The sequence below is a fragment of the Chelonia mydas genome, chromosome 15 (genome assembly GCF_015237465.2).
Source record: "Chelonia mydas isolate rCheMyd1 chromosome 15, rCheMyd1.pri.v2, whole genome shotgun sequence".
Lineage (NCBI taxonomy): Eukaryota > Metazoa > Chordata > Testudines > Cheloniidae > Chelonia > Chelonia mydas.
In genome coordinates this window covers 26,301,476-26,325,775 of record NC_057856.1, presented here as the reverse complement: position 1 = coordinate 26,325,775, position 24,300 = coordinate 26,301,476, and the positions used below count along the sequence as shown (strand labels likewise).

The 24,300-nt window shown below is 40.9% G+C and overlaps 1 protein-coding gene across 5 annotated transcripts in view; it reads left to right on the top strand.

Moving 5' to 3' along the window:
- The window catches only part of RHOF (ras homolog family member F, filopodia associated), a 46,651-nt gene that overhangs the window by 19,868 nt on the left and 2,483 nt on the right, over positions 1–24,300 (top strand). For 2 of the 5 annotated variants that reach the window (XM_037878543.2, XM_037878542.2), the window contains exons 3-6: positions 3,607–3,694; positions 8,748–8,825; positions 18,983–19,092; positions 23,587–23,721. In XM_037878543.2, coding sequence (XP_037734471.1) covers positions 3,607–3,694; positions 8,748–8,825; positions 18,983–19,092; positions 23,587–23,721 — 411 coding nt within the window. Of the gene's footprint in view, positions 1–1,968; positions 2,426–3,606; positions 3,695–8,747; positions 8,826–18,982; positions 19,093–23,586; positions 23,722–24,300 lie in introns of those variants that run through there. The other 3 variants (XM_037878540.2, XM_037878541.2, XM_037878544.2) reach the window with 3 other exon arrangements.

Here is a 24,300-nt window from a genome sequence, read left to right as displayed (position 1 = left end):
GTGAACTGTAATTTTAAAAAACCCAAGTAAAATTGGGGAACGATAAATTCAACAGTTCCATTGGCGGATGGTTACCCCTTACACAAGTAATATTTCAGAAAGTTTTAGGGGTGAGCCAAATTTCCCAAGGAATTTAAATTTGCATACTAAATGGGAGAAGAGTTGAGACACTCTTCACTGAAGAGGGAGCAAGTGGTTCATCTGTACTAGCTATAGGACTTAGTCCCTACAGAGAATGGGGTGCAATTTTTATCTCAATTACCACATTGTAAATGCAGTGTAACTCCAGTGAAATGCAAAATCAGAGCCACATTTGTCATCTTACCCCTTTGGTTCTTACCTTTAAACAAATGTATGTAAAATTAAGTCTGTGCATAAACATTTAGAGGGTTTGGTCTATGTAACTGAAATAAACACAGTATTAGAGCTGAATTTGATGATAGTAAGGTTAATATTGCACCAATAACACAATATTGTCTGAACACAGTTGACGTTTCGTAATTTAAGACTAGGACACCTAAGTACCATGGTGATAGATGCATTAGAAATTAATTAAGTGAGCCACATGAATCTCTGGTGAAATACTGAAGTAATCTGGAGTTTCATTGAGGATTAACTTGACTCAGTACATTACCTTCATTGTCCTAACAGCTATTCTTTTCACCTGTGATACTGCATCACTCGCACCCTGAAGAGGAGTACCTGGTGAGTCAGATATAAACATTTTTGGCTGCTTTTATTTCTGGAGAGAGTAAAAACCATGTTGCTCCTCCAACAAGTGTTTCCTGCAGCTGCCAGAGACTTTAAACAAATAAAATACATGTTTAAAGCCCAAGGAAAGGCTCTTGAGAAAAGGTGAGGATGCCAGAACAGTTACGGGGAGGGCAGGGCTTAGGAACAGTGCAGTAAAGCTCCTGTAAAGGGATGGATATCTGACAGGGGTCTTTTCAATTCACCAGGGGCTTCTGGGTGTAAGAAGTACCTATGTACAAGGCTGTCTTGAGCTGGAAGTTCCTGTATAAATGGGCAAAAAGAAAAGGAGTACTTGTGGCACCTTAGAGACTAACAAATTTATTTGAGCACAAGCATCCGATGAAGTGAGCTGTAGCTCACGAAAGCTTGTGCTCAAATAAATTTGTTAGTCTCTAAGGTGCCACAAGTACTCCTTTTCTTTTTGTGGATACAGACTAACACGGCTGCTACTCTGAAACCTGTATAAATGGAGTTGATCTCATGGCAATGTGAGGGGTCTGCATGAAGGTTTCCAGATAGAAGTCCAAACGGGGGGAGGGGGGTGACTTAATGCACCTTCCTGTGTGTGTAAGGGGTCTCAGTGCCCATGGGATCACCCCTGTGTGTATAGGGGCCTGGTGTCTCAGTTCCCTAGGGCCCCTGGATGTGTGTGTGGGGGGGTGTCTCAGTTTCCTAGGGCCCCTGGGTGTGTGTATGTGTCTTGGTTTCCTAGGGCCCCTGGGTGTGTGTGTGGGGGGGTGTCTCGGTTTCCTAGGGCCCCTGGGTGTGTAGAGGGGTCTCAGTGCCCAGGAGCCCCTGTGTGTATAGGGGCGTGGTGTCTCAGTTCCCTAGGGCCCCTGGGTGTAGGGGGATGTCTCAGTTCCCTAGGGCCCCTGGGTGTGTGTGTGGGGAGGGGTGTCTCAGTTCCCTAGGGCCCCTGGATGCGTGTGTGTCAGTTTCCTAGGGCCCCTGGATGTGTGTGGGGGGGGTCTGAGTTTCCTTGGGTCCCTGGGTGTGTGGGGGGTGGGGGTCTGAGTTCCCTAGGGCCCCTGGATGTATGTGTGTGTGTGTGTGTGTCAGTTTCCTAGGGCCCCTGGATGTGTGTGGGGGGGGGGGTCTCGGTGCCCACGGGGCCCCTGGGTGGGTGTGGGTGTGAGGGGGGGGCTGTCGGTGTCTGCCCTGAAGGCTCCCGTAGCGAAGTCCGCCGATGGGGCGTGTGAGGCGGAGGGGGAGCCGGGCCGATGGGCAATGGCGCCACCGCGGGGCGGGGTCTGTGTCTCCGTGTGCGGGGCACCACCAGGGAGCTGAGCCGGGGCGGCTGGTGCCGGCGGCTCGAGCCGAGCGCGTTCCCCTCAGCCAATCCCCGGCGCAGCCGGAGCTGGGCTGCTCGGCCCCTTCCCCGCCCACCTCCGCCCGGAGCCGCGACCCCCGGCCGCAGAGGGAGCCGCGCTGACAGGGATGCCGCGTGCTCCCGCGGGGCTGCCGCTGCTCTAGAGGCGGGTCCACCCCCACCCCGCCGCACATGGCGGTGCCGAACGGGTCCGTCCCCGGCGGGGGGCCCGGGGCCCCCAAGGCGAGCGAGAGCCCGCCCGCCCCCTCCGGGAAGAAGGAGCTGAAGATCGTGATCGTGGGGGATGGAGGCTGCGGGAAAACGTCTCTGCTCATGGTGTACGCGAAGGGCGCCTTCCCGGAGGTGCGTGCCGGGGCCTGACCCCCCCCCCCCATCCTGCCTCTCCCTGAGGAGCCCCAGCCTGTCAACCCCGCGCGGGAACAGCCCTCCCGCCCCAGCAGGGGGCAGCCCGCCGGCATCTCCAGGAGCCCCCACCCTGCACCCGGCGACAAGGGGGGCTCTGCCCGCCTCCCCCCCCCCCCGGGATTGCCCCAAAGGGGACGCGACTAGCCCTCCCCTGAGCAGCCGGGCCCCCCAGGGGCTCATTTGCTGAGCTCCTGCCCGGAGCCCAGAGAGATGGGGGGAAATTCACGTCCTCAAAGAAGTTTCTCGCTGGCCAGAGCGACAGCAGGCGCCGGGCCACGCTGGGCTCCGCGCTGGGCAAGGCAGAGAGGTGCCTGCTGCTGTCACTGACACCAGGCTGGGAAGGTTTGGGTTGGGGTGAAGGGGGTTTCCAGGAAGGGGGGTGGGGGCTTTCTGGAGGCTGTTAAACTCATCGCTAAACCAAGTCGTGGCAGGATGTGCAGGCGACTGGTTTGTACCTGCCCTGAGAGAAGTAACTGCCAGGCGGTGGCTGAGCTCCTCTTAGTAAATTTGAGAGTTGGGGTTTAGACACTTCTCTTGCAGTCACTTTTGTGCCTTCAGTTTTTTTAAAGTTCAAGAATGATTTTTCCTCCGAGCATTTGTAACCAGCCTTATTTTCAGAGAAGTCTCTGTATTGAAACCTGTAATGTGAAGATTTGGTTGGGGCTTTCTGGTAACACAAAAGGGTGAGGAGGGAGAATACCAGATCTCTGGCTCAGAAAACAGAGCTGTACCTAGAATATTGGTGGCAAGGTTCAAATAAAGCTTGAAACCTGTAACAGCCGAATCATTCCTTTCTCTTTGTATAATGGTATTTCAGAGAATTAAAACTTGTTAGAGTACATACACCAAATATATGGGAACATAACCTCCGGGAGATGTCAGTGCTGTTTCTGATCCCTTTGCTCTTTGCCATGTGAAAATGGACAAGTCATTTTAACCTGTCTGCTTCACCTTCCCCATCAGTAAAATGGGGATAATATCTGTCTACCAGAGTTCCTGTAAGGCTTAATTCATTCATGCTTATAAAGTGCTTTGAGATCCCTGGAGAGAAGGGATTACTGAACTGCAAAATAGTATTATTATCATTTAACTAGAATTGTATTTCCTTTTTTTGACAGAAATATGCACCTTCTGTATTTGAGAAGTATACCACCAGTATTACCGTTGGCAATAAAGAAGTAATTCTGAATTTGTATGATACTGCAGGTAAATCACTTTAAACAAAATCTTGCTTATTTGAAAAATAAATAAGTAAACCAGCACAGCCAATTTTCCTGCAGCATCTGGTAATGGATTACACAGGAAGACTAGCCTTAGGCAAGTAGAAAGCCAGCTGAAAGATTTTTGTGGTATTAATAGCAATACAGCAGATCAAGTTTTGTACGACAGAAATGATTTAGTTGATTATGCTTTTTTATTTGATATATCAACTATTCTTTAATATTTCAGACATTTGAGGGGATGTTATTTATGTGACTCCTGTTACCAGCAAAATACTAAAGATTCACCAAACTAGATTGTTCTTGCACTCTTTTGGATATACAGCAGGCTGATCTTGGAAAGATTGTAAAACCAAGCATATTTTCTTTTTGTTTTCTGTTAACGTATTTTTATAGGTTGTGTTAGAGTTAAAACTAAAAGAGGTCAAAACACACAGAACCCTTAAAGAATAAAACAACTTCTATTATCAATTTAGTCATGCCTATGTGACTGCCAATGAGAACAACGTCACTAGTCCTAATGAATTTACAGTTTTAGTCATGGGTTTGTTCTTAATAGTGAAGACTATTAAGAAAGTCACCAAATAGCATGCATATCTTGAAGGTATTAAAAATCAAGTGCCCAGAAGCAAAATGTAATGTAATCAACCAGGAAAATACTTTAATCTCCCACCATGTGTGATCAAAACAGTAAAAAGGATTTTTAAAAAGCCTGTTAGCGTTCCAAATAGAAAGCCCACAATGCTAAATGTATGTTAGAATATTGACAGTTTTTATGGTTTCTTCCCAGGGATGAATGGAATGGTTTGTGTTCAACTTTGTTCATTATAGTTTTTATAGCAGTGACTCTCAATTGTCCAACTGTGTTCCAAAAGAGAACCCTAAAATTAAGATACACTGTGTCAAATTCTGCTCTGTTACACCAGTTTGAACCAAGCAATTCTATTTGGTAAATAATGAAGAGGACAGGTCACTGATTTAGAGTGATCTGGATTGCTTGGTAAACTGGGCGCAAGCAAACAATATCTGTTTTAATATAGCTAAATGTAAACGTTTACATCTAGGAACAAAGAATGCAGGCCACACTTACATGATGGGAGACTCTATCCTGGGAAGCAGTGACTCTGAAAAAGATTTGGGTGTCATGGGAAATAATCTACTGACCACAAGCTTCCAGTGTGTCCAAAATATGTCCAGTGTGTCCAAAATATGACCGTGTGGCCAAAAGAGCTAATGCAGTTCTGGTGTGCATAAACAGGTGAATCTCAAGTAGTACTAGAGAGGTTATTTTACCTCTGTATTTGGTGCTGGTGCATACTGCTGGAATACTGTGTCCTGGTGTCCACAATTCAAGAAGGATGTTGATAAATTGGAGACGGTTCAAAGAAGAGCCACAAAAATGATTAAAAGATTAGAAAACATGCCTTATAGTGATAGTCTCAAGGAGCTCAATCTATTTAGTTTAACAAAGAGAAGGTTAAGGGGTGACCTGGTTACGGTCTGTAAGTATCTATATGGGCAACAAATACTTAATAATGGGCTCTTTAATCTAGCAAAGAACTGTATAACATGATACTGGCTGGAAGTTGAATCTAGACAAATTCAGAGTGGAAATAAGGCATACGTTTTTAAAGGTGAGAGTAGTTAACCACTGGAACAATTTACCAAAGGTTGTAGTAGGTTCACCACCGCTGACAATTTTTAAATCAGGATTGGATGTTTTTCTAAAAGGTATGCTTTAGGAATTATTTTGGGGAAGTTATATGGCCTGTATTATACTTGAAGTTAGCCTATGTGATCCAGTGTCCCTTCTAGTTGTGGAATCTATAAATCTATGACGGCAGTGCAGTTACTCCAAATTTACATCAGTTTAACTTAGAGCTGAATTTGGCCGATTAATCCATTTTTAAATTTTTATATAAAAAAAATATAGTTGGCCTTTTAAATCCATTGTAGGACATCAGAATAATCATCTTTCAGCACTATTTTTTATATTAAGTGATCTTTGTGGTGTACCTTTTGTCCAGTACAGTAGACTCTTGATTACCCAAAATTTCCTAATAAATTGCCAGTATGTCTCCCTATTTTTTTTTTAAACACTTGCTCTTGAATCCAGTGATACAGATAATCTGGATCCTACCATAAATTATTTTGGCGGGGGGGTTAAGTTCAGGAAAGAATGGTGTGAAATCTACCATGCATAACCAGTAGCTGGAACTTGTTAATGTAGAATTTTGGGGTGCAAATACTGTGTCACTTATTTTTTGTAAACTTGCTGGGTCATATTGACTGGCCTCTGTCAGTGCAGGGTTTTATCTATTAGACAGTTTTCTAGTGCTTTGTCAAGTCTAATTTTAAATGACTCAGTGATGTGCTTCCCACCACTTGTCTTGTGAGACCATTCCAGTTTCTTATGGACTATGTGGCGATGCCCACAATACACTGTGGTTAAAACTATGATTGTTGCTAGCACAGTTTCAATCATAGGTCCCAATCCTCTACTGGGATCTGCTTGTGTGGATCCGTATCCCAATATGGAGTCCCATTAAAGTCAATGGGACCTTTTTAGGTGGTTTGAGTCCACACTAGCAGATCTCAGTGTTGGACTGGGTTCACGCTGTAAAGAATAGGTCCTCTTAAACTCATCTTTTTCTGAAGTTGGTAGTTTACTCAGAGTAAAAGTTTATAATATGAGTACGTCTTCTAAGGTCCAAACCTGCTCCAATGGGCTAAACTCCCATTGACGACTTTGGTTGCAGGATTAGGGCCAAGAATTATGTGTTCTTTCTTGTAAATCTTAATGGTGCAGTGGGCTTAAGAGAGCATTTAACTGGAACAGAACACTATCAAAGGATGGGGTTTGTCCTTCTGCTACATAAATGCTGAGGTATTCATTTTCAGGACACGAGATGTTGTTACAGGATCAATGTTCCATTACAATGACTTTATTTTTATCATGCGACTTAGGTATATTAAATCACTTTGTCATATGCATGTTGATGCACTAATGTGGCAGTTACGTATGGTAGCATTATTGAATTACGGCATTCCCATTGGTTTAGAGAAAAGCCCTAGTGTGTGCTATAGCCTAATAGAGACCAGTTTTGTCATAAAAGTAACTGTCTTGAAAGCACATTATATTCGCTGCAGTTTATTAATAAATTTCTGATTAACTGAAATATTGGGGTTTTGTTTTTAATTTTTTTTTAAAGAGTAAGTCATGCCGCCATCTGACTAGGTGACTCTGTTTCCATTAACCAAATGGCTTACATTTCCAAAAGTGTCTAATGATTTTTGATGCCTCAATTTTTGAGTACCCATCATGAGACACATTATTGCACCTATCACTATAGGGTCCTGGTCTATGACTGGGGCCCCTAGGCACTACCATAGTACAAATAGTACTACTACTAATAATAATTAATAATAAATAAAGTCCCACATGACATTATCATGAGCAAACTAGGGAAATGTGGTCTAGATGAAATTACTGTAAGGTGGGTGCAAATCTGGTTGAAAGACCCTATTCAAAGACTAGTTATCAATGATTCATCATCATATTGCGGGGGCATATCTAGTGGGATCCTGCAGGAGTCTGTCTTGGGTCCAGTACTATTCAATATTTTCATTATTGACTTGGATAATGGAGTGGAGACCGTGCTTATAAAATTTGCAGATGACATAAGCTGGGAGGTGTTGATAGCAGTCTGGAGGACAGGATTGGAATTCAAAATGACCTTGACAAAATGGAGAATAGGTCTGAAATCATCAAGCTGAAATTCAGTAAAGACAAATGCAAAGTATGACACTTTGGAAGAAAAAAATCACATACACAACTATAAAATGGGGAATAACCGGCGAGGCAGTAATACTGCTGAAAAGGATTTGGGGGTCATAGTGGATCACAAACTGAATGAGTCAACAATGTGATGCAGTTGCAAAAAGGGCTAATATTGTTGTGGGGTGTAATAACAGGAGTATTATAAGGTAATAGTGCCGACTACTCAGCATTGGTGAGGCCTCAGCTGGAGTACTGTGTCCAGTTCTGGGTGCCATACTTTAGAAAAGATGTGGACAAATTGGAGAGAGTCCAGAGGGGAGCAACAAAAACAATAAAAGTTTTAGAAAAGCTGACCTATGAGGAAAGGTTAAAAAAACTGGGGATATTTAGTCTTGAGAAAAGAAGGCTGAGGGGGGACCTGATAGCAGTCTTCAAATATGCTAAGGACTGTTAAAAGAGGATAGTGATCAATTGTTCTCCATATCCAGAATGATATTAGCCCAAGAAGTAATCAGCTGAACCTGTAACAAGGGAGATTTAAGTTGGATACAGTTAGAAAGTTTTTCCTAATAAGGATAGTTAGGCACTGGAACAGGCTTACAAGGGAGGTTATGGAATCCTCCTCACTGGAGGTTTTTAAGAACAGGTTAGACAAACACCTGTTAGGGATGGTCTAGGTATTCTAGGTCCAGCCTCAGCACCAGGGAATGGACAAGATGACCTCTCAAGGTCCCTCTCAGTCCTACATTTTTATGATTCGGGGCCTAATTTTCAAAGGGAAGATGCTGTGTATATCTTCAGCATGTTAAGGTATCTCAAGTGGGGCATCCAAAATCACTGGTCTTTTTTGCAAATTTAGTCCAATATATTTTATAATGTCCAGAGCCAATGAAGTTATTCAGTTGTTTCAGATGCTGTGACCCAGGAACCTCTTAGTGCCAACTTTCAAGGGACACACAGGGGCATGAATAGGAACTACAGGAATCTCCTGGGTCTGGTATATACATTCTGGTTCACCAAAGAGTGTCATGTGAAGTCTCAGAAAAAAGCCGGTATTACAGTGGTCATCAGTATCATTGCAAAACACACATATGAATGTTGTGTAAGAAGTTACGTATGTATGTTGAAAAATATGTTCTTAAGAGCTGTGCGTAGGGACTGGTCACCAGCAGTGGTGAAAAACAGGTTTTCTGTCAGACAAGATATGTTTATCAAGGTGTCTGTTTTCATGTAAATTATGTGTTGTATCATTCCTAAGGGGCTCCTCTCACTGGTCTGAACCAAATGCTAACGAAGGATTGTGAAAACTTCAAAGGGAGAAAAATAACCAGAGGAAGTAAGGAGTGGGGATGGGGGATGACTCTAATTTGATGTGCACATGAATGGTTAGCTCTAGTATATTTCAGGGACAAACAAGACATCCTGGCATCCTTCGCCTAGGAAGGACAATGAGTTTGCTTGGTGAAAGAGGGGTCACCAGGCTTGGTTGAAAAAACTGGAGAGAACTTTGGGCTAGATAAGCTTCTTTAGACAAGTGGTAAACTTGTTAGTTAAGTTTAGTCTCTAGAAAGTGTGTGTATGTGTGTGTGTATATATATATATAATATAAACAATTTGTTTCCATTATTCTTACTCACTATCACTTGAACTCTGTTCTTTGGTAATAAACTTATTCTTGTTTTCTCTATAAATGTATCCAAGTGCTGTGGTGTTAAGCAAAATGATCCTGAGCTGAATCTTACAAGCTGGTGTGTACTGTTTCTTTGGGAACAGCAGGCTTGGTAATTCTGTGAGTGTTCAGTGGGAAAAGGGCTGAACTCTACAGGGAACATTTGGAGATTTCAAGGGGTGGTGTGTGCCTATCACGATCCTACAGAGAGCAAGGCCTATGGAAGCCTGGAAAGCAGTGCTCTCATGTTGCCAGAGCCTGGTGGTTTCAAGGAGCTGATCCACAGCACTTCCTCACACCTAGGGAAGGTGGTAGTGAGGTGCCTGGGTGTCCTGGGGAGCATCACAGATGCTTTAGTCAATAGCCGCAGTTAAATTATTTTAGCTACTTATATGGCCATTGTTACAATAATGTCTGAGTTTCTCACAATTTTTAATGCATTTTTCCTCACAACACCCCTGTGAGGCAGGGAAGTACTTTTAGTTCCTCATCTGTAAAGTGGAGATAAGACACAGAGAGACTAAGGCGTGGATCCTGAAAGATATTTAGGCTCCTAACTTTCATAAATCAATAGAATTGAGGAGCCTAAGTACCTTTGTGGATCTAGGCCAAGTGACTTGCCCAAGGTCACATAGGAATTTGACCTAACCATTGGATCATGCTTTCTCTTTGATTGCCTCAAAGCCAGCTGGAAAGCCCTTCCAATTACTGACTGAAACTGCTCAATCACCAGATTTGACTAGCAGTAGATTGAATTAATGCCACTTGAGGTTTACATACCCAAATTTATTCATTCTTGGGTTTTTTCCATACTTAGCTCATATAGCTGTGACATAAAGAATATCAGTGATTATTAAATTATTCTTCCGATGTCAAACCTGGGGTTGTTCAGAAAATGAGTCCATGAGAAAATGGAAGTGCTGCTATATAAAAGGCATGAAGAGTGAATTTTATTAATATTTAAAACATTTGAGGCAAATTTTCGATTTCGTAACTATTTTATGTTCTGTACTAATGGAAAAATCTCTGAAAATGTACTATTACTATATTTCACATTTTTATTGCAATAGAATATAGAGGTCCAAATGAGTTAAAGGCCTCATTGTGTATATAGTTAACATTTTTGTCACCAGGGAAACAGTTGAAACTTAAAGCTGTGGTTGTCAACTAGTGGGTGTTGTCTCATTGCAAAAGCATAGTAAGTGTTAAAATTAGTATGACTTATCTGAAGGAAAAAGAACATTCTGTTTAAAATGTGATTCCTGTAAAATAAACTTACTAAGGTCATGGAAAATCTTGACCGAAAAGAATCAGATAGTTACAAGTATATGGCATTTATAAGTCCAAGATCCCCCAGATTCTTCTGTTGACAAGAAAATAGCAAAGTCTGAAACCTTAATATTGCAGACTGTAATAGGCTTGTAGTATGAGTTTCTGACCAACTCAGTGAAAAGGAAGATAAACTGAGCAGTTGAAGTAATAATTTTAAACATGTTGGGGCTGTTTCATCCCCCAGTAATCTATTTAAACACAAAACAATTGAAATTGCTTCCAGTGAAACAAAACTTTGAGTCTCTAAGAAAGTTATTACATAAATATTGAGGTAGTTTTGGACATTTCTCTTTCACTCCTCATGTATAAACAACAGGAGATCTCTGGGGTGAAGGGCTTCAACCAACTGGCACACCTGACAACAGTGTCAGAGGGGAAACTTCAGCATGGGATACAGAATCAAATCTCTGTTCTTCCAGAAAGTGCTATTGGGTCTTCAGTATCCACACAGAGCAAACAGGACTTCAGAGTTGTTTAAGGTTTTGTCCAAGACACCCTCACATATTAAAATTTATGTAACTCAATGTATTACCTCAGTAGAACGAAGGAATGAGTTGGCTCTGCCATGTGTTAAGCCTGTAGTTTCAAGGACTCTATTTCAAACCTGATGTCTAGGTCTCTAAGCCATTCCCTCCCACTTTGTGAGGACATGAACAAGGAGACTGGAGAAATATTAAAAATAAAAATGGAAGAGAATTTTAATATTTTTCACAGGTTTAATTCAAGTTAGGGGAAAAAGTTTCATTATATATGATCAGTTTAGCAACAACTGGAAATCATGAACTGGAATAAAAGTGGATAGAATAAGAATTTTTCACAGTAGATCTCTTGTGTTATTGTGTGCTACTTTCTCTATAATCTTCCTTATCAGAAGCATCTCTTGCTGTAGCAGGAAGTTGGTGGTCTGTGTGCTGCAACGCACAAAGAGTTTGCAATATATTGTTTTACCTGCAAACACATGTTGCGTCTGCTTATTTGATTAAAATACCTCACTTTACAGGAATTGAGAGTTAACTCCATTCACTTAGCATGTAAAGAATTACAATTCACTGGTGGTGATGCTTTATGTTGTAATTCAGGAGATGTGGGTTTAATTTCTGATGCTGGTCTCTCCCTCCACTGCCATCTCAGGAGGATAGGTAATAGAGTGTATTCCACTCCAGAGGGACTCATGGGAGGGGAGGTAATGCCTTTTGTCACACAGACTACTCACTGTGGCTGATTAAAAAGTGACATTGACAATCTCTAGCTGGAGTCCTTCTGGTCCTACATCACCACAAAGATGGTTGCCACTAAGATCCAAAACCTTCTGTTGAGGAGTTTAGAAAAGTGTGTGTGAGAGAATCACTTTCAGGATTCCAAAGGGGACAGAGAGGAAGGGGGCCTGTGACCCAAGAACCCCTTAATGGCAACTGGCAATGGGGTTACAAGAATATCTTGATTCTGGCATGTACATTCTAGTTCATCAGAGAATGTAATGTGAGATCTTAAATGAAAAGCAGGGTCACACTGGTCATCAATATCATTGTGAAATATATGTACAGATGCTATGTAAGGAGTTATGTATATATACTGAAAATATGTTTTAAAAGTCTTTATCAAGGCAGAATTGAAAACAGAGTTTCCTCCAGACAGGAGGTAAGAAATGCGTCTGTCTCTGTCAGGATGTAAATTAAGCATGGTAAGCTAACACAATGGATGCCCATTTACATACGAAGTCAGAAGTTAGCAAGGCGATCTGAAGTCAACAGGGAAGCAGCACACAGGAAAAATAAGTCTTAGGTGGTTATCCTGGCTGTGTACAAAGCCAATGAACTTTGGGGGCATATTTATGAGGCAAAAAAGACACCCCATTGTCCTACACCTAGGAAGTAAATGGGCAGTCCATTTACATTCATGAACATGGGATCTCAGTCAACCTTGGTTGAAGATGCCATAAAATATTTTGGAAGTGAGAAACTTAACTGTCAGATGAATGTCCTTTCTAATGAAGTTTAGTGTCTAGAAAGCATGTTATGATTTTGTTTTATATGTAACCATTTGTTTCCGATATCCTTACTCACTATCTCCTGAATCTTTATTCTTTAATGATAAAAATTTTTTGTTTTGTTTTGTTTTTCACTATCAGTATATCTAAATGGTGTTATCCTGAGCTGGATCATACAAGCTGGTGTGTATATTGTTCCTTTGGAACAGTGGACTTGGTAGTTCTGTGAGTAACCAGTGCCAGGGGCTGGATATCTCCGGGGAATGCTTCAAAGGGACATAGGGTCTGGGGTGCACATATTGTTAACCTGCAAAACAAAGTAAGGGGTGGGACTGCACAGAGGAGATTGTTTGAGTGGCTCACAGGCTGGTGGAGGTAGGAAGCTAACACCCAGCCAAGCACAAGTAAGACTCCCTCATGCTGGAGCCAGGGATAACAAGGTGACTCATAGTCCTGGGTACCCTGAAAACCACCACAGGGCCCTTCTGGGAAAAGATGTAAGGCTGTAAATATTGTGTCATATTTAATTTTTGATTCATCTCTGCCAGGAAGAAAGTAAGTTTACTCAAGTTTTCTAAACTGAGTTCTGAAAGTATAGCCTTAGCTAACATACCACAGACTAAACAAAAGATCATTCAGATTTTTTCTTTAACTATAGGGGTTCTCAGTTATGTGATTGAAATGTTCATTTTAATAGGAAATATACCTACTTTGAGGCAGCATGTTGGCATGACCTGTGAAGTGGTATGCAGGGTCCTAACTACGTGAAGATTGCCTGGCAGCTGGTGGCAATTGATAGTGCTACTAAGGGTATGTCTACATTGCATTCGGAGGTGAGATTGCAGCTCAGATAGGCATATCTGTATCAGCTTTAGTCTAGCGACCACAGCTAAATATAGCAGTGAAGATATGGTGGCATGTGCTTGCAATGCAAGTGTGTACCCAGAGCCCCAAGTGAACTTGTACAGCCCATGCAGTCCCATCTTCACTATTTTTCATCATGCTAGCTAAACTAAAGCTAACACACTTGTGCCTGCTCATACTGCAATCCCATCTTGAACTACCATGTAGACATACCCAGAAAGAGGCACACTCTTGCTGGTCAGTTCATAGGATGCCATTGACATTTAGCTTTAAATAAATATTTTTCCCTTGTCTGTCAATTGTAGTCCCATGGGACCTTTTCTATCCAGAGAATATATTCTAGTAAATATGCAAAGTGCTGCTAATTAAAATATTTGGAAAAATCTAAAAATAAATGTAAAGTCCATTACACTGATGGCTTACATTTTTTCAACATTATTATGGAGTACACAGGCAAATTTAAAACTGATACAATATTTCTGTTTATCAGACAATGTATAATTAATTAATGGAACTCACTGGCACAAGAAATTAATGAAGAAATGAGCTTAGATTAAAAAAGAATCCTATTTATTTAAATAAGTTATAGTAACACCAGCTAGGATTACAATTTATAAGAGATATAAGCTTTCATACTTCAGGACAGAATCTAGACATGAATTGACAGGGGTTAGGAAGAAACATCTGTTGTGGGTAGGCTATTGTATAATTGTCTGTCTGTTACAGGAGTTTAATGCCTTCCTTTAAAGTCACATTCTCCGAGACCTGGTCTAAGAATTCTTAGGTGTTGGTCCTCATTGCATGGACAGCATGTTATAGAATAGAGAAATAGTTCCTTTGTAGGAACCTATTGAATAACTACAACAAAGCACAATGGTCATTAAGCTGATTGAAAGTATCATGATGTATTCCCAAGGATCTTGGACGCAAAAGAGAATTTTAATTATGTCCCCATGCAGAGTGCAGGGCGGGTGTTATATGCAAGCAATCCAAGCTGCTTAGGGCCTCATGCAGGCTGAGAAACTCAAACTAGCCCAATTTTTCCTTCTGTCAGGGAGACTGGAGAGAGGTGCAACTCATGGCCTAATTTCCTCCTTTCTTCCTGTCCCCCAGCAGACTGAAGCCCCACCTTTTCTTAAGACCAAGTTGTGACAGCATGGGCTAGTTGCCATTTCAGACGAAGGGGCAAGCATGTGGTCTTTGGCAAGGAATTAAGCATCTTGTGAAATTAGCTGTACCAAGTGAAGCGCTGTGCAGGCAGCTTGTTAAAGGCACAAAGATGCAGAAAATTAATGCTAAATAGCAATTATTTTACAATACTGTGGGAAGAGAAAGTTTGAAAATTTTTAAAGAAAAAAAATATTATAAAAAACAAACCTTAATGACATTTTCATACACCACTTTTGATAACACAACAGAGAGAAGAGAATTAAAACTGAGACTGAACAAGGGTAATCAAAGGTTTTGTGTGAGCTCAGTGGCCCCTTCTGTTCAGTCCTGAACTTTGTTTTATCTGATCTTGCAGAATTTTTGTTTTAAATCCACAGTGAAGAAAAATTCTGACCACAGCCTGAGTAACCTTACTGAGAAAAGGGTGTTCTCACACAGCTATTCTTGCATGTCATCACCCGGATGCAATGGTGAAAGCTGTGAAAGGGCAAGTCTTTGATAAGGTTTTGGATTTTTTTGTGTGTGACAGGATGATAAGAATTTGTTGCTTCTGCCATTTTGACAATTCCCATCACTGTGTTTGAGGGCAAGAAGAAAGGCATGTGTAGCTTATTTTTTGGATCTAACTGGACCCAGATTAATTAAGACACCACGATCCGGTCTCTCAAAATGTTATTTAATGTAATAGCTTCCTGTCAAACCTGGGGCATTGCAACAGGTTGAAATTCACAATCATCTGATTATTCATTGGCATAAGTTAAGAGATTTTACTCCACATCCTAGAAGACAGTTGTCCATATTACACAGACCACCACCACAGCTGACATTTAATTAGCCCTTTTGTTGACCATCTCAGTAGGAGGACCAAGGAATGAAAGGGGATTGACTATGAAAGTGGAATCTGCCATCCAGAGCTGGATGAAGCACATTGGTTTCGTTGGATGTCCTTTTCCTGTTCCTAAAGTGTCATAGTTTTGTGGGGTTTTTTGGTTAATTAACATTTCCATAATATTTTAAAAAGTTATTCAGGCTGCAAAGTCATATTGTTGTCTGACAAAAGATTTCAAATGTGGAATTACTGGGCCTTGCAGCACCAAGGGGTCTGATGATGTAATCACCAAACCAAGATGTCTCAATTGGTGATGCCAGTGAGGTGTTGGACATGGGATCTTTCCTGAGTCTGATCCCCTCTGCCTCCTGGATGTAGTTTCTTTTGATTGGTCACTCTGGGTAATATGGTGTCCTCTATGAGCTAGATACTGATTTGGGTTGCTGCCCCTCCCAGAGGGCTCTGCGGCCCAACCCTTTCCCTCATACTTGTTCTGGAAGCTGGGGATGGAAGTCATCCAGCAGCTTAGTTACAATATGCACATCTCTGACCTCCTTCCCCAATTTCTTTATGGCAATAAAAAACACTAAAACATTTGGGGTATATCTATACTCTACTCATAGGGTGTGATTACAGCTTGAGTAGACATACCCAAGCTAAACCTGTACAAGCACACTGAGAACCCTGGGCAATTGTTTACCGGGCTACTCGGTGCTGAAGCACGGACTGCTACAGCTTCAACCTAGCTCTGGTATGTCTACTCAAACTGCAGTCGCATCCTGTGAATACAGGATAAACAAACCCTTAGCTCCATCATTCCTTCTTTCACAGAGGTTTTGTTATTTTGCTTTTTACAAAAAAGAGAAAGCACAGTAGCTCAGACAATAGGATTTCACATACAGGCAAACATTTCCTAGTGCACTATTCATCTACCACAACATAAGTGCTAAAGTATCTATATTTGCAATAGAGAGAAATTGAAAGTGTCCTTCTTCCAATGTTGTTTAAGATCAGTTTCAGCCTTCTAAAGTTATAACCCATAACTATTTTTAGAACAACTCTGTAGCTGTTAATTTTGGCAGAGATGAAGAGAAACAAATAAGCACTCTCTGGAATCAGATCATGTTGTATTTCCATAAAGCATGTCCTTTCTAGCCTTCCCATCATGGTATGTCTATTTTAGCTTTTGCTATGCTCTGTATTTGCCATTCCTGAGATGTATGAAATACATAAGAAAACATGTTATGCCTCTGTAAATCTAGATTTCCTCATATCTTTATCTGGTTATCTTAGTCTACCTTTAAAAATAAATACCTGGTTCTTCTCAACTCTCCCTCAACTTTGACTGTGAAGATGAAGCCATGTGATGTCACATCTATCTGTTCTGTTTTTCATTATGGCACATTGGTTTTACACCATCAAAAGCAGCTCTTTTGAGATCCCTGGCATAGTTCATCAGACTAAGTGTTTTTGCTCTGTTCCAACTTGGGCCAGGTCATCATGACTTCGTAAAATGGAACATGCATCAATCTGCTTCACCAATCACAAGTTTTATGGCAAAGTAGCAGCAAATGAGTTGAGAGGCTGGAGTACTGACTGTTGGTAATTTTATAACTGGCTGCTAGAGGATAGCTTGATTTCATAAAGTTGCCTTTGTGGAGGCTAAGAGTAATAAACGTGAGTGAAAGAAGCACGTGTACAAACACACACATCCCAGCGATATTGCTTTACAACTAATTTCCTTCTCTTTTTTTTTTTCTCCTGAAATTTAATACAACTTTAGATCACCTAAGCAAAGCATTACATTCTCCCCCCCTCCCCCCCCGCCAAAAAAAAAAGTGGTAAATCTGGTGCAAACAATTAGGTGGATTTCAGAAAATGAGAAGGATTAGAAATACAGTTGTTGCATGTTATATAAACACCTCAGAGCACAATAGATTCCTTAATTGTCTTATTTTGGGATTAAAAGTTTTAAGGTTCCAATTCTGCACTGTTTTGGTGTCTCTTCTCTGAAATACTAAATGCTTTTAACTCCACTGAAATTAAGGGCTCTTGGCACTATGTGGAATTGGGTCCTAACCCACCACCATCCCTTTATGCAAATAGTTGTGGCAAGCTGAATAATGAGTTATTTAGTAGGGAATCCTGTTACCAGCAGGGGTTAAATATTCAGGTGAAAGATCTGAATGCACTGTAGTGATATTGTTCTTTTTGTATCCATACCCTTCTTGATCGCACCATACTTTGGAGTCAAGCATTTTGAGGACAATGAGAAGTGCAGGCTTTGTGTTGAATACCATGATGCAACCGCTGTGTATTAGAAAGTATGTTGAGATAATGGTTAGCAGAGGAGTACGCTTTACGTAATGCTGATGCAAAGATTTTATTTGTGATCCCCTTTGGGCAGGAATTGCCTCTGTGTTTTTGTATAGTATCAGGCACACATGGTGCTCAGTAAATATATGGAAATAATAATGCAGAAAGGATTGGCATCCATGACTCACTTCTTGGAAAGTCAAAACTTCCTGCTGACATACCTGACACATGGGGCAACACTCAAGTGGTCTCAACGTCTTTGCTGTCTTCTTAAACATCCGCTGGTGCCTTCTGGAACATTTTGAAAAAACATCCCATTGAAATATTGGCCTTTGATGAAACAGGATCTTTGATTTCTTAGTGCAACTGCCTCTGGTGCTGATTGGCCACCTCCAGACGCTTGCTCAGTGTGACATCACAATGCTCTGGTTTGAAGGTGACTGGTATGTCATAAATATAGGGAAATAAGCAGACCAGTTTTCTCATGTGAATGTGTGGGAATAGTAAAATGAATTCCCCACATGTCAAATTATTCCTAAAAGGAAAAGTTTAAAAACATTTCTAGGAGGCATTAGCAGCTCTGTAAGGCCCATTTCAGAGATCAGTAAAGACTGGCTTATGTTGCCCTGCGTCTTGTAAAATCAGCTGGTAGTAGTACTCCGCCGTATAGCTTTCTGAGGCCTGTGCTCACTAATGGATCACAATCCATCTGAGTGGTGGCAATTGTCATGCTCATTACCTCTCTCCGTTCACTGAGACCAGTAAGAGAGGGGAATTTGTTATTTAAGACTTTTTATTATGCTGCATTCACATCTGGCAAAAAGTAGGCATGTTTCCTACCCTCCATTGAACCCTGTATGTCAACAAGACCCTTGCCAATTTCAGTTTTTAATCAGTAATAAGCTACCAGTCTAGACTCATGCATTTGTCTCTCTGCTAGTGAATGACAATCCAGTCTTCATGTTTCAGATCCTGCAGCATATTGATTTGTGTCCTGCTTAGTATCAAGCTGCAAAATATTGAACATTTAGACAAAAAATCCTTTTGCTTCATACTGAGATTTCACAAGGACTCAATTTTTATAGACCTTTTTACTATCAAGATGATGCTCTTAAACATATCTTCTTATACATTTTCAAACAAGGAACTCATCCTATTAAGGCCAATGATTTATTAAAAATGTTTACAATCTATGCAATTACTGTTTTTTAGACAAGACTGATACCACAGGCAATGGGAATACATTTTAAAATATCTGTATTGTAATAGTGTAAAGAATGAGGTTTATTTTATCCAAAGCATAATCACTTTTTTCCTGTGTTTCAGGGCAGGAGGATTATGATCGGCTACGACCACTTTCATACCAGAATACAAACATGGTCTTAATTTGTTATGATGTTATGAACCCTACTAGCTATGATAATGTTTTAATTAAGGTAAGAGACCTCATAATTACTTGGCTCATTCATGTTAAATTTACTATGCTAGATGGGTGACGACTGATTTGTAACAATGCTTTTAGCAGCCTCACTCCCTAAGATTATAACTAATAAATGCACTGTTCATTTATCACCACACATCTAGCAATGGGCCTGAGACACAGTGCTGAGATCTGGATACGAGTTTCTCCAACATTTATGCGTGTTCAGATATCGGGATTGGGTTTATGGCCCTCTTAGTTTCAATACAATATAAAAAATACAGAGAAACCAGAAGAGCAAAATCTAATTCTCCAGGAGTACCTCATATAAAGCTTGTCTTCTCTCCCTCACTTTTTATTCATATATTTTTGTTCTATTGTTATTTGCCCCAAAGAACTCTTACACCTGGCTTTTAACAACAAGTAATCCTATTTGTGAACCCCTGCTGCAAGGTTGACTGGGACCCCAGATCCAGAAGGCAGAAAGTTCAAGGTCAATATCCTTGCTTGAGTTACTAAGAGAAATTTTTTACTGTATAATTTAGTTTCAGTTCTGTGATTGATTAGATGTTTCAGCCTAAAGTTCTGTAAAGGGAGACTGTTGCATACTTAAGGCTCAAAATGTGACCTCCAGTGGATTGGACTGAAGAACTGATGGATCTAAAGGCAGAGGAGGCCTGGGATTACTTTAAATCAAAGCTGCAGAACCTATCGGAAGCCTGCATCCCAAGAAAGGGGAAAAAATTCATAGGCAGGAGTTGTAGACCAAGCTGGATGAGCAAGCATCTCAGAGAGGTGATTAAAAAAAAGCAGAAAGCATCCAGGGAGTGGAAGATCAGAGGGATCAGCCAGGAAAGCTACCTTATTGAGGTCAGAACATGTAGGGATAAAGTAAGACAGGCTAAAAGTCAAGTCGAGTTGGACCGTGCAAAGGGAATTAAAACCAATAGTAAAAGGTTCTATAGCCATATAAATAAGAAGAAAACAAAGAAAGAAGAAGGATGGAGGTCAAGGATAATCTAGGCATGGCCCAATATCTAAACAAATACTTTGCCTCAGTCTTTAATAAGGCTAAAGAGGATCTTAGGGATATTGGTAGCATGACAAATATTACCATATCTGAGGTAGAAGCGAAACTCGAACAGCTTAATGGGACTAAATCGGGAGGCACAGATAATCTTCATCCAAGAACATTAAAGGAATTGGCACATGAAATTGCAAGACCATTAGCAAGAATTTTTAATGAATCTGTAAACTCAGGGGTTGTACCGTATGATTGGAGAATTGCTAACATAGTTCCTATTTTTAAGAAAGGAAAAAAAAGTGATCCAGGTAACTACAGGCCTGTTAGTTTGACATCTGTAGTATGCAAGGTCTTGGAAAAAAATTTGAAGGAGAAAGTAGTTAAGGACATTGAGGTTAATGGTAAATGGGACAAAATACAACACGGTTTTACAAAAGGTAGATCGTGCCAAACCAACCTGATCTCCTTCTTTGAGGAAGTAACAGATTTTTTAGACAAAGGAAACGCAGTGGATCTAATTTACCTAGATTTCATTAAGGTGTTTGATACTGTGCCACATGGGGAATTATTAGTTAAATTGGAAAAGATGGGGATCAATATGAAAATTGAAAGGTGGATAAGGAATTGGTTAACAGGGAGACTACAGCGGGTCCTACTGAAAGGTGAACTGTCAGGCTGGAGGGAGGTTACCAGTGGAGTTCCTCAGGGATCAGTTTTGGGACCAATCTTTTTATTACTGACTTTGGCACAAAAAGTGGGAGTGTGCTAATAAAGTCTGCGGATGATGCAAAGCTGGGAGGTATTGCCAATTTAGAGAGAGACCGGATATCATACAGGAAGATTTGGATGACCTTGTAAACTGGAGTAATAGTAATAGGATGAAATTTAATAGTGAGAAGTGTAAGGTTATGCATTTAGGGATTAATAAGAATTTTAGTTATAAGCTGGGGATGCATCAATTAGAAGCAACGGAGGAGGAGAAGGACCTTGGATTATTGATTGATCATAGGATGACTATGAGCCACCAATGTGATATGGCCGTGAAAAAAGCTAATGCGGTCTTGGGATGCATCAGGCGAGTAGAGATAAGGAGGTTTAAGTACCATTATACAAGGCACTGGTGAGACCTCACCTGGAATACTGTGTGCAGTTCTGGTCTCCCATGTTTAAGAAGGATAAATTCAAACTGGAACAGGTACAGAGAAGGGCTACTAGGATGATCCGAGGAATGGAAAACCTGTCTTAGGAAAGGAGACTCAAGGAGCTTGGCTTGTTTAGCCTAACCAAAAGAAGGTTGAGGGGAGATATGATTGCTCTCTATAAATATATCAGAGGGATAAATACCGGAGAGGGAGAGGAATTATTTAAGCTCAGTACCAATGTAGACACAAGAACAAATGGATATAAACCGGTCATTGGGAAGTTTAGACTTGAAATCAGACGAAGGTTTCTAACCATCAGAGGAGTGAAGTTTTGGAATAGCCTTCGAAGGGAAGCAGTGGTGGCAAAAGACCTATCTGGCTTTAAGATTAGACTCGATAAGTTTATGGAGGAGATGGTATGATGGGATAACATGATTTTGGCAATTAATTGATCTTTAAATATTCATGGTAAATAGGCCCAGTGGCCTGTGATGGGATGTTAGATGGGGTGGGATCTGAGTTACCCAGGAAAGAATTTTCTGTAGTATCTGGCTGGTGAATCTTGCCCACATGCTCACGGTTTAGCTGATCGCCATATTTGGGGTCGGGAAGGAATTTTCCTCCAGGGCAGATTGGAAGAGGCTCTGGAGGTTTTTCGCCTTCCACTGTAGCATGGGGCATGTGTCACTTGTTGGAGGATTCTCTGCTCCTTGAAGCCTTTAAACCACGATTTGTGGACTTCAATAGCTCAGACATAGGTGAGGTTTTTCGCAGGAGTGGGTGGGTGAGATTCTGTGGCCTGCGTTGTGCAGGAGGTCAGACTAGATGATCATAATGGTCCCTTCTGACCTTAATATCTATGAATACAGCAACTGAAAGTGGTTGTACTCTGATAGAGAACGTCCTCTGGATCATAAATCTTTTTGTTAGTTCAAATCCACAGTTCCATCACTGATTTAAAAAGAAATTTTTTTTTAAAATTAATTCTGTAAAAAAAAAAAAAAAAAGAAGAAGAAGTGTCCACACTCTTGGTTTTCACTCTTTTGACTCTTCAGCAACACTGTCAGTGTATGCAGCTGTTCTTGCTGCCACAGTCCGTATATCTGTATAAATTGGAACAAAATTCTTGTTTTCAAAATTTTAAGATGGTATTAAACATTGAAGAGTAAAACAAACAAAAAACCCCTCTCAGTATAATAGCGGTCAGTGTCCCGCTAATCTCTCTCAGCAGCATACACTCCATCTGTTTCAGAATATATGATGGGCTAGCTCTTCACTCCTTTAAAGGGTTTGGAATTTTATAATCTGTTTTCTAAGCAATTCTGAAATCAATAACAGTGAGATAACACTAGGTCTGAGTGTAATGGAGGTGAATTTGATTCTAAAATTAGTGATGTATGGTATTGGGTACAGGTGAGAGAGAGGTAGGCACCTCTTTATATCTTTGAATTTAGTATTTCTGCTCAGTATATGTGATGCTCCAAAGTGAAAGTTGTAAGACCAAAAACCGATAAATGAAACAAAGTAAGACTGGTCTGGATTCTGATCTTGTACCTGCTTTTAGAGGATTTATTCTGGATTTACACTAGTGTAAGTGAGCTCTTTGGGGGCAGGGATCATATCTTACCTATATGATTGTACAGTACCTGATGTTGATTGGGGATTTTAGGTGCTTTCATTATATAAATAATATAATATGTCTAGATGCGGCAGCTGCTCAGCTCTCAGAAAAAATTACTTCAATTGGCTATTTTATTGAAAGCGTGCTCGTTATGGGGCTAATCCTGCTTTCTTGAAGTCAATAGCAACATTTCGTTGTCCAGGATAGAAATGTTGGGTGCGCAAGGAATGCAAGTTGATGTCCTAAAGAAACTGCCAGCATTTCCAATTGCTCTCTATCTCAATCTTCACTCATGTCCTAAAACACAATGTAGGAGATATAGCAATGATTTTCGACCTATTTACCATGGTGTTCTGTGGGCCACATCCAATACTACCTATATGGCCTTGAAGATGTCACATGGGCTGCAGCGGTGTGCTGATTGGGCTGCAAGCAGCCCGTGGGTTGAGAACGACTGAGATATAGGAAGGCCCATGTGAGTTAGCCCTCCATGAGCAGAGCACAGTTTACCTCTGAGTACTTTAAGGAAAGGAGGGGCCTCACATATTTACAGGTCAGGTTGCGGTATATCTATAAATACTAACTTAAATAATATCCTACCCTGTTCCTAGCACTGGATACTTTCTACAATTTTGTTGTAAATTGAATGCTGATTTTGTTCCTAGGCATTGTCATTTTGATTTTTTTAAAAGCTTACCTAAACGTTTCATTTTCCACCATCAGTGGTATCCTGAAGTAAGTCACTTCTGCCGTGGAGTCCCTCTAATACTTATCGGCTGCAAAACAGACCTTCGAAAGGATAAAGAACATTTACGTAAGCTCATGTCTTCTGAGCAGGAACCAATCACATATACCCAGGTAAAGATGATTGCAGTTAAGAGTTCTGTCCTTTGCATGAGCAATAGGCATGTTTCCTGTAATATGGTATTATTACTCATGAATAGTAAGCACTGCCATGAAAATTTTGACACAAAAAGGAGCATCTCACCTCAAAAGTTAGTTGCTTATTGATGCAAAATTTACCACTCAAGCACCACTTTGCAAACATTAACCAAGCCTCAACACCCACGTTACGTAGGCAAGTCTCGCTATCCCCACTTTACGGATGGGGATAATTAGTCAGTGGTGGAGTGGTTTGTTCCTTGTTGCACAGGAAGCATCTAGAGAAATGAAGCTAGAACCTAGGTCCCCCCTCCCTGTTCTCTCCTATAACATACGGTCACCCCTCCCGTTAAATTTTGCTGCTGTCTCAGTGACCTGTGAGTATTCTGTGTACAAGTTTGGGCAACAGCTTGATGTGTACCAAAATTTTGCAATATTGAAAAAGGAACTATTGCTGCATCAGTGTCAGAAATTACAGTGTTATTTCCAGTCAGTCAGAAACAAAAATGTCTATCACCTTGCGAAATTCTGCAGACGGTCTCCGTTGCATTTAGT